The following is an 18,143-nucleotide window of genomic DNA, read 5'->3' as shown; positions in this document are numbered from 1 at the left end:
AGAGGTTTATGTATCTGTTCTTCCATGAATCTGCCATTTACCTGTTTATTTTGTTATCTTCAGATGCCTCACAGTTGTGAATTGACCTGATTTATAGGCCTGGACAGGCTGTCTAAATCACATGCTGAGGGCAAGTAAAGATAAACCGAGTTTCCCAAACTGACTGACACTAATGAATAGTTATAATATTTTTTTTTAGCTAAGAGTGTTTAAAAATAAAGAGGAGAGAGAGAGAGACAGATCTGCAAAGAGGTTGTTTTTTTTCCTTATAAAAGCTTCTCTTCTTCATTGGGAGAAATGTGATATGAAGATGACTTGAAGAAGTTTAAGTTATTTAGGAAATTAACTGTTGAAAGAGTTAAAATTCCCATTATACAATTCTTTGTGAAGTAGTACAAGGTGCAGATGTAGGAAAGAGGTAGAAAAAGTAAGTAAAGGAGCATCGGAGGAATAGATGACAGCTGAGTTCTATTGAAAAAAAAAAAAAATTGTCCAAGCTCAATTGAGCCTGATCCAGGGGACTCAAAGATAGTATGTCAGGAACATAAAACATGGTAAGAAAGCAAAGATTTTCAACACTGAAGTTTCTGCCTTTTCAGTTTCCAAGAAAAAGAAAATGGAAACAGACCAATGGCAAAAAACCCGTAATGGTTAAAAACATACCATACATTTGTCCCCCTCAAATCCCTAGCACTTATTAACTTAGGAAAAAAATAAAAATGAAAACCAAAAAGGCAACAATTAGGTGATCACAGATTTTAATGGCAGGAAAAATGACAATTACTCTCTTCCTGAAGAAAAAAATTCATTTCTTTAAATTCCAGTTACATAAGAATATGGGTAATTAGATTATTGAAGAACTCTGTGACTCTGTAGAAAGTGGGCACTAGAAAATATCTATGAAATATGATTCTCATTCATAGAACTTTCTGAACTACTGAACACCCACAGAGCAAAATTAGCTGCAGATTGGTCTTTCTGTATAATGGAAATAATAGAAAATAGGACTAGAGCGAAGTGCGAGTGTCTACCTCATCTAACCTCAGTGCTCAGACAGATGAATGATATCTGAAACTTTCTGGTAGACTAGCACAGCCCATAAAATGTGATAAATGTGTTTTGGGGACTTGGGGTTTTTGTTTTTTATTTTCTCTCGCAGTAGTACAGAAGGGTGTGTTTCTAACTGTATGCAAAAATCTGTGTTCTTATAACATCTAATACCACAGCAGTGCACTCAGTTTCGTTTCTGTGTGTATTTATGTCACCATAAGCCAAAACAACATTAGAATTTAAATTCCGTTGTGCTGCAAAAGTTGTTTCAGGGCATAAAGAATTCAGTTAAATAACTTTTTTCACCAGGTGTTCCTTGTGGCAGGATTTGGAAAATTCTGTGTGTTTCTGTGACACCTATTCAGTCGCAGAGGGTACGGGAGGAAAACAACACCCATCTCTGCTTTTTGCAATTTAAAGGAACATTTCTGCGATGAAGGGAACATCCACGACAGAAGAATCTACTTGCAGCGTGTGTTTCTGCTACGTGTGACACGTGTATTTGTCCTTAAATGTATTCAGAGAGACAGAAATGTTCTGCATTGTATCTGTCTCTGTATTCAACATATGGAGCATTCGTCTGTATCTGAGAAGAAAAAAACAAAAAAAAAAATCCACACAGCAAAAGCAGTAGAGCGATGGAGGCTGACGCCAGTCTTCAGCTTTACGTTTTTATTCTCACACACGTTAGAGGTTACCCTGCCCTCACCTTCGGGTCATTTCTCTGGGCTTTACGGCTCAGGAGCTGAGAGCTGGGAGGCAGAAAGCGAGCCGGAGCAGATACGGGCTCCCGGGCACAGACGGAGGGCAGGGCATGCGGTGGAGAGACGGGGACCCCGCGCCCCCGCCCGCGGCCCCTCCGCACCCCGCGCCCCCCCGGGGCAGAGCGCGCCCGTCCCGCCGCCGCCCTACCTCCGCCTGGGGTCCCGGCGTGTCCTGCCGAGTCCCGACCTCTGGGTGCTGTAAACGGAGCCTGTTCTGTGCTAGGCGTTGAGGAAGGATACCTAGTGGAAAAATCAACAGGGAAAAGTGCATCGTAAGAGAAATGTCTCTTAGGAACGCTCGCTCTCTTGAAACCGCAGCGGGTGGCTTGTAGCGAGCGCTCTTCAGAAGTAATAGGGAGTCTCGCCTGGTCGGGTATCATTTTTTTGCGCATCTATGAAAGACTCTGTCAAGTGGCTTTCCCGTTATCTTCCTCCATCTCTCACGCACACAGACTTCCCTTTTTGTTTCTTCCCCTCTTTTTCCTGCTACCCGTGCCCGATGCAATATTCCTACCCATGGCCAGGGTTATATCCCCGCCGTGCCCCATGTCACGCATTCCCTGCCCATCCCCGGTTTAACATCCCTGCCCGTCACCAGTGTGCGGTTCTTTCCCTTGCTGTAAGGAAAGGCTCTACAGATGAAAGACAAAGGGCGTCAACCGCACGAGGACGGCGGCGCGGTCGCTTCCCACCCCTAGCCCCGCGCCGGGGGACGAGCACCTGCGGAAACTTTTTTTAAAAATAATAATAATAATAATAATAATAATAATAAAATCCCAGGATAGTTCCCCTTCGGGAAGAGCCGTGCCGGGCGCGCCTCGCGGCCGTGGGTGCGGGGGTTCGCTGCGCGCCCCGCGGGGCTCCGCGTGCGTCAGGCGGAGAGTGGCGTCAGCGGCGGCGGGCGCGGAGCGCGGGGAGGGGGCAGCGGGAGGGGGCAGCGGGGGAGGGGGGAAGAGGGAGGGAGCTTCTTCAGGAGGCGATGTCGACACCGCCGTGACATCACCCCGCGGCTTATATAGTTGGGCAAGGGTCTGGGTCCCCCGTCTGGTGCCTGCAGCCGCCCGTCAGCACGCGTGCGGAGGGCGAGGAGCGGCGGGGGTCTGTCTGTCTCTGTCTCTCTGTCTCTGTCTCTCTCTCCGTCTCTCTCTCCGTCTCTCCCTAGGATTTATGGACTTTACTTTCTAGAGGGCGGCGCGGCAAGGATGAGAGTCCAGCTGGTGTGCGTGGTGCTGCTGGCCCTGGCCTCCTGCAGCCTCTGCTCAGGTAAGTCCCCGCCGCCGCCTGCGCCGGGCGCGCCCCGCACCGCCCGGCCCGGAGCCCCTCGGACCGCTCGGCGCTGAGTCGCTCCCGGAGCCGGGACCTAAAGGAAGGAAGTGAAGTCGCTTCGGGCTCTGCCGGCTGTGTCCATTAGGTGCCCGGGAGCTGGCTCTAATAACGGGCTCTGGCCAGCATCATATTTTTATATCACTTCCCTAACTTTCTCCCTTCGTAGAAGCCCTTCCTCCTCACAGCATCCATACCACGGCAATTAGTGTAGACTAGTCATTGGAAATACAAATCAGTGCAGACCATCTGCTCGGTTGTGCTATGGTTCATTGAATATGATGTATTTCCAAATTATGATACAAATTGTAATTTCTGCAACTCATATGAATAGCTGCTGCAATACAAATCAACATGAATATGCATGACCTTTGGTCACTGTTTAGAGAGAGAAATATAACTTATTATCTGGAGAAAAAGTTGCTAACAACCAGTCTAAAATTATGACCAAAAAATACTGAAGCACAGGTAGATCACACAGTAAGAAGGGTAATGTAAATGCATTTATTCTCCAAGAGCAGCTGCTTTAGAAAGTTCAAAAGGAGGACCATATATTAAAATGCATTGCCTGCTTCTTTGGAAGATGACACATCTTAAGCATCTGCTATTTATGCTCTAAGTTTATGACAAAAGAGAGTTATGGTGATGGTTAAACAGGTGTACCCACACAGACATGAAGCAGAATAGTCTGCAAAATCCAGTCTTAACTAACTTGAAAACTACTTTGATTTTTAACTCCACTAAATTTAATGGGTAAATTTACAAGCAGCTTCATTTTTCAACTTTAACATTCAAGAGGACTCAGAATTCCTAATTCTCACTTTAGATGAATGTTTCCAATTTGTATTCCCCTGCAGGAGAAAAAATGTAAACCACATAATACCTGCATTTTATTACAGTTTAAATGTAATTGTTCTCTATATTATAGAGAACTCATGATCTTAGTGAAAAAGCTTAACATTTTTTTTTCTCTCCGTGTAATTTTTAAGCTTTTCAAACAAATTCCTGACTAGTATTTTCAGTGAAGCAGTTTCAAATTCAACTCTTCACAGAGCCTGAATGAAAGCCCATTAAAGTAAAACATTTAAGCAGGAATTAAAATAGGTTTTTAAAAAAAAAATCCCAGAAGCCAAATTGTAGGTGGAACTAACATGATGGTTTATTTGCTTGAAAATTTGAAATTATTTTTAAATGAGAAATGCCACAGAGAAGCTTGTGTGAAGGGGCCCAAATAATTTGTAACTACTATGGACAGTTATGTCATAAAGAAAATGATTGTTAAATTTTCTTTTGAAAATATTTGCCCTCAGGCAAAAGTGTATACCTGTAGAATGTAATTGTTCCGTAAAATGTGAATATATGAATAGAAACTATTTTTCTTGTCCATAGAATCAAGAATACCTCAAACTATGTGAATTTCTCCCTGATTTTAGCAGTAATGTGTAACTAGGCTTTTTATACATTGCTCTCTGAGAGTCTGTTCTTTTTATGCTTTTGCTCCTCTTCCATCTCTTTTCACTCCTGAATTACCTGAACATGCTTCCTTCTCTCCCTCCAAGCCTTGCTTTATTCTTCACTCAAGGAATCTTGACTCTTAAATAATGTCCTCTAGATTTATGCTTTCAATTCAAATGCTTCTTAATGCCTTCCTTTCTACCTTTCATGTCTGCAGCTATCTTCCAGCCTCAATGTGTGGAAGCTATCTTCTATCCTTTATAGAAATTAAATCCAGATGCTAACCAGGCACAAGTCCTTTTATTTTTCTCAGCTGGTGTGATCCAGGACAACTCAAATTATGATGCTGTCATTGTGTGTGTGGTCACCTGCTCACAGGAGATGCTGTCATTGGTAGAAATTCAGCTGAGGTGATCTTGTGCTGCCAGCAGGACTTTGGCTAATGGTAAAGCTGATAAAACTGACAGCCATTACTGCTGAAAGGGCTGAAAAGCTTCAGGTTGGAAATTAGTTGCTAGGGACTTGCTGACTGGTCTACAACTAGTCCTATTTAATGTGAAATTTGTAAACTTAAATAGGACTGGATGTAGATCAGCATTACAGCAAGTCAAATGCAATAGCTCCAATGATAAAAATAATGAATGAATGTACTGTGCTGGTAATGCAGAGCTGAACAGGAGCATCCCTACAGAGGAAGGGGATATGTGTAACACACACAAGTTTTTCATGACCTAAATAATAGGCATGAGAACCAGTGCAATAATACAAAATGCAGTGGCTTAGGAAATAATAGAAATTCCTGTTAAAAGCTGCTTTTTAACCAAAGCACAGCTGTTGGAAATCTGAGGAATAAAAGACTTTATCTTGTTATCTAACCTGATTTTTGTGGTTTTTCAGGCACAAAAGACAAACAAAACCAAAAAAACCATGTAAGAGAGCTACTCACTGTAGCTAATGGTAAGCATTAAGGTGATTAAGTACTGAGGCTTCTGAACCAAACTGTACTATGCTGTTCTCTCTTGGGAACACATCAAGGACAGAGAAGGGCTGCTCTGATGAGTTGGGGAATACAAGACTATTACAAGGAAGGAGAATAGATGACAGTCCAATAAATCTGGGCATAGCCTTTCAATTAAGCATTTATGGGATTTCCAGGACAATGGTTTTTGACCAAAAAGACACAGTGATCTTGCACATGTTTGCTAATCCTGTTGCACAAAAACACACAAAAACACTAAGCTGGGAAGAGAGGTGATCCCTCACAGTAAATACATGATAGGTAAATATCACAAATAGAAAGGTGTCATTTACAGTGTAGGAATTTATTTGCAAACCATGGATACATTTGTAATTGGAAATAAATTAGACTTGAAATCAGAAGCGAGTAAGCATTGATAGGTTAGAAGAATTTCCTAAAGAAGAGTCAAAGTGACAGTAGTGGTGAGATTTATAAAGATTGAACATGATTGGTTTTGTAATGGGTGGCTTCTGTGCTGACAGAAACCTGTGACACATTGGCACATGCTTTTGGTCCCTTACAGTCTCATGTTCTGTGAAAGGTAGGGACATAACATGGTGATGATCCCTGAAATGAAGGCACAGGCAGAACCTATCCACAGATTCAGTGGTAGGGTCTTACATGCCCACAGCACTGATTATTTTAAAGAAAGTGAGATATGACCTATATGAATATGGAATATATTTTGGTTTATTATGGTTTGAAATACTAGTATGTTGTTTGGTTTCAGACTGTTGGTATTCCAGGAAAGGTAAAAGCTATGTGGAACTCTATTTCACCTAAAGACTTATCTGATTCCTTACTTTTTTTCCTTTGAGCTGTGATTGCTGCTATCACGGCACCAGATCTTCATTGTGATTCTCATCTTCATCTTGTGATGCTGTGTGTAGAAATGTGTGTTTTCTCTTTCTACAGCAATTTTTACCCTATTTACCAAATCACAGGTCTTGCAAGTCTACTGAGCTGGCAAAGGTCAATTAAGTCAGTAAAGAAAATCCCTAAACTTCCAGTCAGAATACTTTCTTTTTCTATATACATTGTCAAGAGCTTGTATCATAAACTGATAAAGGTCAATTCCCTCATATCAGTAAAATTACCCTTAATTTAAGAATAATCAATACTATTGATTATTAATCAAGTAATCATAACTGTCATTTACCTAAATAATTACTACCCAAATAAATATTTGAAAATAAATATTCAAATTTTTCTTCCAAAGTAAGCAAGCATGACAAATATTTATTATGAAAATAATGAAGAATATTAAAGTAGTTTTTTTATTCTGAAAGAATTGTAGTTAATGAGCCTTTCTGCTATGAAACTAAGATAAATGAACAGTTTCATTCACTTCAATAAGCTTGATCATGCTTCAAAAAGGTACTGAGTATTTCTTTTAACATAATATTGCTGCTAACTGAAGAATCCTCACAGTCCCTCTAGGTCACTGCTGGTTGTGTTTGTGTGTTTATTTTTTAAAATTCATTTAAATATCTAAGTTCTTTGTACTGAATTGAAATGTCCATGATTTATGATCAAATAATAAACATATGTTTCTGGTTTATTCCCAGATTCAGAAGAGGAAATGAAAGCATTAGAAGCAGATTTATTGACCAATATGTACACATCAAAGGTAATTATTTTTCTTCCTTTACCTGACAGGGAGGGAGCAAATGAATTCTCATTACAAACCCAAAAGTCTTTGCACAAAGTAATAACCTATGGTCTAGACAGAGAAGTTCAGTGTTAGGTTTTACTTTGGTGCAAGATTTTCTCCAGTTCAAAGGAAATTTAAAGGTGTTGATGTGGCACACTAAACGTGTTCCTCAGTTTTAACACTGGTACTTTCATTAAACTGTCAAAACTATGTTACGTACAGAGATGTAAATTTATATGAGGAAACGTGTTTCCAATAAGATTATGCCCGATGAAAGCTATGCTAACCTTGAGTCAAATCTATAAGTGCTATTTTTATGCAGAACTCTTCCTATGTGCATATAAAATTAAGACAGTCATAAAGCAAAAATTGCTAATACATATGCCTATTTTGGTTTAGGCTTTTAATCATAGTGCTAGTACAGGAACATGGGGACATGACTGTGAAAATACTGACTTGGTAAATGGCATTTCCTTGACAAGTTTCCAGACTGTGAATAATGGTTATGTTATTTAATATGAATAGATAAAAATTCAGTTAGAACCTCATATTGACAAAGCGAAGCAGCAAGTATTGCACATATGTGTTGGACAGGCTGATAGACACTTTCTCAACACTATTATCTTCCATAAATTATCTAAGAAATATATATGTCTGATATATCTTCAGCAATATATTAAAGAACAAATTCTGAAACCAGTACTATGGGTTTAAGAATGAATATTTTAATTCATTATTCAAAAAAAGTTTAAGTGGTACTTAAATGTAATGGAAAATAAAATCAGAAATAAAAAAATTTCTCCCCCAAAATACAAATTTTCATAAACCAATGACTAGTTGAAGGTTAAGGACAAAATCTGCCAGGAAGACTTCTGCATATACTGTATTTACATGTATGTGACCTTTTCCACGGGATTATTGGATAGACTAGAAGAAGTATGAGGCCAGAAAATGCATTTTCTTTATCTGTCTGGCAGTCCTTAGATTTCAGTGTTCTTTGCTGGCACGATAGTTAACTTTAGATTACAAATAAACCTGTTTTCTGCTCACTTCTGTAAGGTACAGAAAGATTTAGTAACTACTCTTTCTCCAAGACATATTTAAATGTAGGAGGCTGAAAAAAATAGGGTTTTTTTCTGTGTGGCAAAGCATAGTATGCCCTGGAAGAAAACCCTGCAGCTATTGGTATTTCTGCTACTGACTTTATTGGATCTGTGAACATAACTTCCATCTTTTCCTCCCTCTCACCACAGAACACAAGCTCAGGTAACTCCAAATTCACAAATATATTGCACCAGTTAATAATGTCATGATGTTTGCCATAATGCTCTTATGTTGTTTTGTGTCATGTAGCTTGCTATTCGGCATCCTTATGGTATTTACCACGAGTCAACTGACACTTGAAGCTGACAGAAGCAGTAGATTCATGTTATAGACACTGCTTTAATTCTGCACTATACTGTCTTAAATCACCATCTAGAGTTCATTAGTTGAGTATATGTTGTCTCTTGACATCAAAGTAAGACACAGTGGAAACACAAAACTGTGCATCAACTCTTCTGCAAGAGTCATATCACTATTCCATTCATTACTGAAATTATTTTTTTTCTGTTGTCCTCTGCTAGATTTTAACCCTCATTACAACAAATTATGGTTCTGGTGTGATAGACAAATTTGAAGATGGTATGTGTAATACCTGTGTTGTGCCTGAGATCTGGTTCCATTTGAGGGCAATTACTGTTAAATTGCATTAATTGTATTTGACACTGACTTGGTAATCAGCAAAGGAAATCCAAATAATTTACACAGCATTAAGAAGGGAAAAAAAGTACTGTTTACGAAACCTGAGATCTTAAAGTGCAGCAAAATGGATTATCACTTGTAGGTTTAAGTATTTGATAGAAAAAAATCTACCTAAGTAGGCACTTGTGAACTATAGTATCAAGACTACAGCTAGGGTTTAAGCACACATCTTTTGCAACATTCAGTAGTCTATCCAGTATTATGGGAAGAATTGCTGTATGCCTTTAACTTCACAGACAGCTGTCCAGTGCCTTCTGGCCCTTTTCAAGTTGCTCTTTAAAGTCACCTCTATGCTGGATCACTCTCCATCCTTAAAGAAGTATGTTCATGCTTATTGCAACCTGTCTTCAACACTTAATACAGTTTGTCACCCTTCCCTGCTGTTGCATCTCAATGAGGATACAAGGATCAAACAACCCTTAAAATGCTTTACCTGTCTTTTTTTCTAAGATAAAATCCGAAAAGCCATTTGGAAGATCTGGTAAAACAACAAAACCTGACTTGTCAAAAATACATGGACAGTTATCTCCTGTCTCTCTTTTGTTTTGAATAGAAAAATCTATTCATGTCAGAGAGATAACTCTGTTTCCAGCTTCCTAAATGTTTGCCTGAAATCACTAGTTTCATGAAGAATGTTTTGAACTCAAAAAAGATCGAGACTATGTTAGTTAGAGGAAAAGAGAAAGTAAAACGAAAGTATTCCTTGGAGAATATATCATCCCCAGACTCCACCTTTGGATCCCACCCGACATTAATTTTCTGAAGTCATGGACCCCCTGAGCTTTTCATTGCTGTAGGGTGCCTATTTATGACTGTATTTGCCCAGAGAGTTTAGCCTCATTGTCAGAGGAGCTGCCTAGGACAAGGAGGTACCTACAGCTACCTAGGAGTTACTGACTTCCTGACTCAGTCATTACATAAAAATTAATTAAATTTACAGGCATTAATATACACCATGGAAGTAGTTTTGCTTTAACAAAACTCAATGCTATATCTGATTAAAGACAGAGAGTATTTTTATTATTTCTATGGTTACAATCGGAACAAAATTCAACTACTATTATGGGAAGGAATTGTAGAGATCCTACACTAAAAGTTCCATAGCTTGGGATTTTTACTTTGTTACAACTTTGCTTTTTATCTGCTTTTACTAAATAAAGACAAAAATATAAAAAACAGATAACTTTTTTCCTGAAGAAAAATAGCATTTGGGATGTATGAACTATAACAAAAGAAGTATCTTAAGCAAACTATCAGGGATATCATTCAACTAGACACAAAAATATAATATAAATTATAACTTGGGAATCTCTTTTGTCTTGCATAGAACAAGCCTGTTGTCAAAGAAGGAAATAAGCTTATTTCAGTTTCTTAGATGATCTTAATTTCTCTTTCAAGATACATAAAGTGTGAGAAATTATATATCCGATTCTTATTTCACAAAGAAGTTCAACAGTGGAAATACAAACATCATATTAACTTCAGCATTAGTACCTTTTAAATTCTAGTTCATACTGCAGTGTCTTTTGTTCCTTCAGATCATTCCCAGATATTTTTCAAGTCACTCTTAAAAAAATTAGTTCCATCTTGGCAGATAAGCATTCCTTGTTCTATTGTATAGGTGTTTTCCAAAATATGTGTTGAGCTACTCTAGTTGACATTGCTTAGACCTGTATGGAAAATATATAAATATATAAAATACAAAAATATATCATATATAGTATAAAATATATTAAATATTTTAAATTGACCTGAACATTTGGATTATCATAATCTTAAACTGTTTTTTTACAGACCTTTAGGATAACGGCCTCAGATATTTTTCATAACCTAAAAAGCAAAGCAATCTGATTTTAATGCTTGCTGTAATAGTGGAGCAGAAAAATAACATGACTGCTCTGTTCAGTGACTGGACACGACCTGGAAAACTCCATGTTCAGTTAGAAAACCTCAAAATTCACTCTGGACTGAATTGTTGATGGGAGCAGTGTAAGTCAGAAGCAGGTGTACTGAAGTAAAAATACTTTGAGGGGATATATGCGTGGTATTAATAGGAATGAGACTCCTGTAACAAAAAAAGTTTGTTAGAAGCTTGCAGACAGCACTGCAAAATTGTTTTCTCCTAACTTCATAAGTAGGAGCTAAGACAATTTTCACCTAAGGAAGTCTGCTATTTAAGTATTTTACTAATGCACAGAGGAAAGTTCCTTTATGCATAGATGTGCATCAGGTTGACATAAGTAGTAACTTTAGATCAAAAAGATTCTATAAATTACACAAGGCATGACAAATTTCCCTATCTTTTACTCTTCTCTTCTGTTTCCATCCACTGCAATATTTTTTGTTCTTACTTAACTTAGAAGTCTCACTCACTCATGTAGCACTGCCTCTGGATTTTATGCTCCATTGCAATTTAGCTGTTGCAGTGATAGCTCACATTTCTTTTGTATACCCAGGAGAGGAAAGTGAACTGGGGAAGCCTCCTCATTTGTCATGGAAAGCTCCATATTTTTATATTTCAAAAATACATTAAAACAGACCAAAGAACATTTTGAAATTGCGTTGGACATTTGGTCTTTTTCCTAGTTTAACTTCTGTTAGTAAAATCAGATATTCTGCACGGAGATTAATTATATTTTGAAACTGTCACATCTTTTCAAATAATTTCATAGACTAACTAGGGCACTTAGTTGGGACAACAGATGAGCTCAAAGTAAATGATGCAGAACCAATTACAAGCTTCCAAATAAGGTTTCAGATTTGTTTTTCTTAGACTCAAAACAAAGTAATCTTATTTTTTCCACATGCTGTCAGGAATCTGAGAATGCACAGCAGTTTCATTAAAGGACTAAATCATTCTGATTTTGAAAGGCATGCATGTATCAGATGTATATTGGAGTAATGATCGTGGCTAGAAGGAAATGTTTTGTAACTAATGCTGAGTGATGCCAACTTTTCTTGTTTCTGCCTCATTTCTCTCAATTTTCTTTCTTTTCCCTTAAAAATTAGTAAAGTGTGATGAATATACAAAAATCTTGCAAATCTTTGCACCTTTGTTAGGAAGGTGCTCTAAAGAAACAGATTATGTGATGTTGCATCCACACTCTCAATAAATGCTCTCAAGTATGTGTGAAAGGCAATGTCTGTGTTAGTGTAATACCTATATTTAACTTCCTACACCCAGGAAAAGAAGCAACTACACTTCAGTTCATAGGTAAGGTCTAATCCTAGTGTGCACAGCAAGGAAATCCTTCCCAGGAATAAATAGGAATTTGCTTTTTGGTTCTTGATTGGAGATTTCTATGTCACCAGTTCTAGTTTAAGGAAACTAATTTCTGTACTCAGCACTAAAAGGAAATACAGTGCAGAAGAAATAATTAATAGTGGAGAATGAAGAAAATGGCAAAATCATGAAAAGCAGTAAATGGCGGAGGAATTAAGTTTTAAACTTACTTTTTTCCTATTGATAATCAAAATGGAAGAAGACTACTGCCACCACTGCTTGGAAAAACAATACCAGTAGAAAAGTAAAAGTCATGGTTATCAGCATTTCTTTAAAATGGTTTAAAAGCTCATACATAATGCAAGATACTGGAATGAGCAAAATTTGAGACATGGTAAAATTTTCTTATTTCTTTCTGTAACATCTCTGGACAGGTTCATTATGGACCACCTAAATACAGTTGGTCTCAGTTTTTCAGTCCAGTTACCAAATTAGGAATACTTTGTTTTCACAGCTATGTTTTATCTCTGCTCCATCTTCCTAAGCCTGTAGACCTTCAATTAACATCTCCCAGGCTCTTCACTCACCAGCATCCAAAATTCCTGGGGCTTATAGATTCTGTAACTTCAGACCCAGACTCGTCAGACAGCTTGTCCTGAAGTAGGGACTCCATTCCTTTTTTCAGGGAATTTTTAAATGACTGGTATTTGTTCTGAACTAGGGAGGAGCGTCTAGTTAACCACAGGCATCCAGCTTGGATTCCTGAACTGGGAATTTATCCAGTGGGTTTGAATCATTATCCTTATTTACACCTGTAATTTATATTATATTCATTCTCATCTGTGTTTTTTGTTTACACCTGTGCAGAATGACTATGAAATGCTGCCATTCTGGTTTGGTAGAAGTTTAGTCTTTTCATCATGTATATCTACCTGGGGGGCAAGGCTGCAAGGAAGCAGACTTGGCGTATGTAATAAATGAGTTGTCCTAAGTTCAGCACTCTAATTATTGTCTAAAAGTTGACCAGATGAAAAGCACTTCAGAAACATAAACTTGTTTCTAACAAAATGTTTGAATGTAGCACATGATTACAAAAAACCCGAACCACTTTAAATTGTGGGTGTTTTTATTTTCAGATTAACAGAGCAAAACTTCCTTACTGGAAAATGACCCTGCTAAATGTCTGCAATCTTGTCAACAACATAAACAACCAAATGGAGGAAACAGTAGAGGTAGATGAGGAGGATCTGGTTCCAGGAAGACAGTTCCCTGCTGCTCTGGATGGCTTCAGTTTGGAAGCAATGCTGACAGTGTATCAACTCCAAAAAGTTTGCCACAGCAGAGCCTTTCAGCATTGGGAGGTAAAACAGTCACAAATGCATGTTTTTACTACTATTAAAGTCTGAGGGTCTGTAATGATGTTGTAAAAATCCATATCCATGTAACCCCCATCACATTGTTGGAGCTTCCCTTCCCTTTTTTATATTCTGTAATACCTCTAATATGCCACTACCTAAGAGTTGTGAATTAGTGAAGGTTATGATGACCTGAGTGTAAGTTTCTTACAATGACCCATGGATAAATGAGAATTTTTCTTAACTACTTACTTTCTCCACTTTTTGTAGCCATTCCAGGTAACAAAACAAACACATGAAAGTCATCACTATGCCAGAACACATAATTAATATCTGCTTAACAGCCATGAAGTTACTACAGATCTATTGAAGCATAAATAAATGTAGTCAGTGTTTCTGTTTTAAGACCCTAAGGCAAACTGGATTCAAAATGCAGGGATACATGCCCATGTGTACATATCATTTTACTAGGCACTCTGGTTCTCTTACCATTGCTAGGAAACTGACAGCAAGGTAACTCCTGCTTTTTTTTCCCATATACCTAAAGAGGGCCCTGGTAGTTGACATTGTGATTTTATGAAGATTGCTGCTCTTAAATTGTTTATAGGCCATTTGTGATGTTTATTTTACTACAGCAATTACAGTGATTACAGAGAAGCATACTAGGCACAATCCACTTGCATTGTTAGATATTACACTAAAAGCTGCTTTGTGTGGTGAAAAAAGATGTCTCAGTGTCACTACCCACTATCCAGTAAACCAAATTTCTTCATCTGTCTCAGGTTCCTGCACAGTTTGGCTGAATCCAGATCCTCTTTCTAGTTTGGTGGGGGTTTTATTTGCTGAGTCATAACACTGTATATATGGTCTTATTCACAATCCTCATATTAGCTGGGATGGTCCATGCAAAGGACTGCAATGTCTTTGAGAACCACAGTTTTCTGAAGATTCTCTTAATCTGTGCATTTTTTACTGTAAAGGAGCTACCATAGAACCAAATATGCAATAACCCACATGTCTTAATCACAGTTCCCTGCTTTGCAGGAAGTTGTAGATTAAAATATTTCTCAAAAGATGAAACCAGCAAGCAGTGCATGTAGGTGTTTAACCTAAATGTGTGATAGCAGAGTGATAGTCATTAGGAAGCTTTCAGCCAATTTGAGTTTTAGTCCAAAGAGGATATACCAATTTTCCTCTCTGATCAAAACCAATTATCTAATTTGTTTCAGTGGAATTTAAATATCACTTCTGTAGGCCTCAGCTCATCTTTAGCCTGATTTTAGGTTTGTGTCTTGAGTTTGTTTTTTTTGTTTTTTATTGATTCTGCAGCTAATATAGTAAAGATTTTTCTTGGTGGCAGATATTAAAATAATATTTTATAACCATTTTGAGGAGTTTTTAATCTTCATTACAAAAAAAAGTTGATAACAGTGTGTCTCTTCTTGCATCCTACAGTTACTTCAGCAAGACGCTTTTGATCTAGAGAATACAAGCCAAGAAAAGGAAATCATGAAGAGAAAAAATCCCTATATTCTGAAACGGCAGCTACATGTCAACAAGGCTAGAAGACCATACATACTCAAGAGAAGTTCATATTACTGATGCAGCAGAAGAAAACAATGTATATTTAGTTTATAGGTAACTGTGCATTATGGTTATCTTATCTAAATCTAAAATCATACTTGTGTGAAAATATACTATGGAAAATCAAGATGATAACATAGCTGTGTCTTTTTTGCAATTGCTGTTTCTTGATTGTGAATTTTTCCTACTTGAGATTAATTGGACCAATACATTTGCGAATAAAACTAGTTTTTAAGCATGATGTATTGTACAAAACTGGGATTTCAACATGCTTTCAAACAATCTTGTAGTCTTTTTGAATTTTATAAAGCACACTGACATAACACCAAGTATATTGATACTGTCCATAAATCCTACTGAGAATCTTATAATTTCTTAATGGGACACCTCGAACATGTAAATGTTTGCAAATTTTTTGAATAACATAGGAGTAAGAACTGCCAGAGTATTTTATGTTTTGGCCAGTTTAATTTATTAGGGAATGGGTCTAAGGAAGAAAGGGAATGATATCAATCAACTATTAAATGGCAGTTTCAAAATGAATGTTTTAAATTGCTTGCTTTTAAGTAAATTTTGAGTTTTTGACCTCTAATCTATGAATGCTCAGAAAAAAGCCAAACAACTAAAAGCTGATTCGTATCCCAGTGCTATCACTCTTAAAAGTCAAAATAGTAATCTGGTTACACGAGAAAGTTGGTGAAGTATTTGAAAGATGAATTGAAATTAGAATATCTTAAAGTTACTATTGAAAGGCATTTCCTTTCCCTCCCGCCACAAATTTGCAGAAAACAGGAAGTTTCAAAGTTGAAAGTCTTGGAAGCTAATAGAGAGGGAGGTTCACAGAATGGGAAAAATTGTTTTCAAGCCACGAGGAATCAATTGCTGCCTGAAAGTTACACATTTTCCAGTTCCCTGTTTGTGATGTGTGCATGAGATTTGGGATCTCAATGATTCAGGGTTCTGATCAGGAAGAAAACAGTCTGAAAGGACTGGGGGCCACAGCAACCATCAAAATTGAGGGGTAGTCCAAGGCCTGTGAAGCCTGGATGCTCAGACCAGGAGGCAAAAATGGGACAGGCATTGTTTTTGAAAACTTGCCTGTTCCCTGTTTGAGATATTTCCTCAAAGCAATTCTCCGCCAACAAATAGACACAACACCCCTGCCCCCAACCCCTGAAAAAACCGAAAAACAAACCAAACAAAGAAACAACCCCCCCCCCACCCTCCACACACAAAAAAAAGCCCCAAACAACCAATAACTCAACAAAAAACCCAAACACTTGGAGAATTTTCAGATCCTCTCACAAATTTGTTACAATTTGTTGCATGGGGAGGGATGAGGTTTTTAAAGTAAAATGTATTTTCACTATATTAAAGCTGATTATATTTCCTTTTCTCACTGCAAATATTATTAATCAGTTTATTAATTCAATAACCATTAAATGCATGCACTGACAAGAAATAAATGAGCATACACTAATTATTGCAATAATCGTTATGACTCAAATACAGCAAAGCAATTAAGTATGTTCAGTCTCAATGTTTTAAATGCTTAATGTGCTTAAGGGCTTTGCTTAAATAAGTAAACTCATACCCTTTACTTTTTTTGCAAAACTCATTGAATTAGACTGGAGACCCATCATGGTCTCAAGTCATTAAGAAACACCTTCTTTCCGACAAACCTGTAAGATTCCTAGTCCTATTATGGATATTTTTCATTCTAAAATACCTTTTGGTGTGAAATAACAAAGAACAAAAGACAGTTTGTTCCAAAATTTGCTGCTAGTAGTACCTGAGGAAAAAATAAAAAGAAACTTCAGATCACTTTTTCACAGAATAAGACAAAAAGAAATAAGTTGCCTTTATATTTTTCTCTCATGCTAAGTTTAAGAGTACAACAGCTAAAAAAAAAAAATAAAAGTAGGGTAAGGCAATGTGGTTGTCATCTGATAGAGAATGTAAATTTTTCAGAAACAAGCACCCTTCCATGTTTCATTTTGGAAGTACGTGAGACATTCAGGTTAATGGCATATAACCTAAAATGATGATACTAACTATTCCACCCCCATCTATTGTTCCACATGACCTTGTGACCATGTACTTGTTCTTTGCAGTGCAGAGCTAACAGATTACTCAGACTGGCTGGAAATGACTTTAAATAACCCATTTCCTTTCAGCAGACTGTGAATCCACACACAGCCAGCTACTGCGTGTCACTGGTGGAGACAGAGCTTAAAGCATGGCAGGAAAGTACAGCTTGTCAATTGTCCCCAGTCTCTGAATGAGGTGTCAGAGACATGTCATTCAGAGTGATAGTCTGAACTAGATGAGGAAACAAAAAACCGCAATTATAATATGGTCAGTTAAGCTAAAAAAGTCAGTGCTGGCTTTTCAATTTATTGGTCATTCAAGAAAAGGAAGCATTGCAGTATTAAAGTACTAGAAAACACACACCATAGAATTAAGCCAGGTGCTCAGAGTCGTTAAAGAAAATTTTGAAGTCTGGGAGACTTCCTTGCTTGAAATCTCTTCTCTCTTCTAGCTGTTGCTACCTCCTGATAGCCTCACTGTTGCGAAATTGCAGCCTTTCTTTAGCCTTCATTTTTGGATGATGGCAGAAAAATAATAGGTGTATGCACATTTGTCTCTATTTCGCACATTCTTTCAGTGAGATCCTCAGGGTACCTGCCTTATCAATAACTGCATTGCCTGCAATATCCATGCCACTATATTTGCAGCAGCAATGAGTGCTGGATGAAGTTCAAGTCAGAGGAGGCTATCATATGTAAAGACTTATTAATTCAGAAATTTAGACAGACCTTTCCTTTCCTTTCCTTTCCTTTCCTTTCCTTTCCTTTCCTTTCCTTTCCTTTCCTTTCCTTTCCTTTCCTTTCCTTTCCTTTCCTTTCCTTTC

The 18,143-nt window shown here is 37.7% G+C and overlaps 1 protein-coding gene and 1 long non-coding RNA gene across 2 annotated transcripts; one reads left to right on the top strand and one right to left on the bottom strand.

Moving 5' to 3' along the window:
* Positions 1–741: 741 nt before the first annotated feature.
* LOC116443020 lies at positions 742–12,959 on the bottom strand. The gene is made up of 2 exons (XR_004239722.1): positions 12,878–12,959; positions 742–2,054 (listed from the first exon to the last, which is right to left on the bottom strand). It is a non-coding gene; the product is annotated as an uncharacterized LOC116443020 (long non-coding RNA).
* On the top strand, positions 2,763–15,512 carry NTS (neurotensin). Its single transcript, XM_032106801.1, has 4 exons — positions 2,763–3,077; positions 7,179–7,240; positions 13,427–13,651; positions 15,101–15,512. Exons 1-4 carry the CDS (start codon positions 3,017–3,019, stop codon positions 15,245–15,247), a joined length of 495 nt encoding a protein of 164 aa, XP_031962692.1. The 5' UTR covers positions 2,763–3,016; the 3' UTR covers positions 15,248–15,512.
* Positions 15,513–18,143: the final 2,631 nt, after the last annotated feature.

This window comes from Corvus moneduloides, chromosome 4 (assembly GCF_009650955.1).
Source record: "Corvus moneduloides isolate bCorMon1 chromosome 4, bCorMon1.pri, whole genome shotgun sequence".
Lineage (NCBI taxonomy): Eukaryota > Metazoa > Chordata > Aves > Passeriformes > Corvidae > Corvus > Corvus moneduloides.
This window is presented reverse-complemented; position numbering and strand designations above follow the sequence as displayed.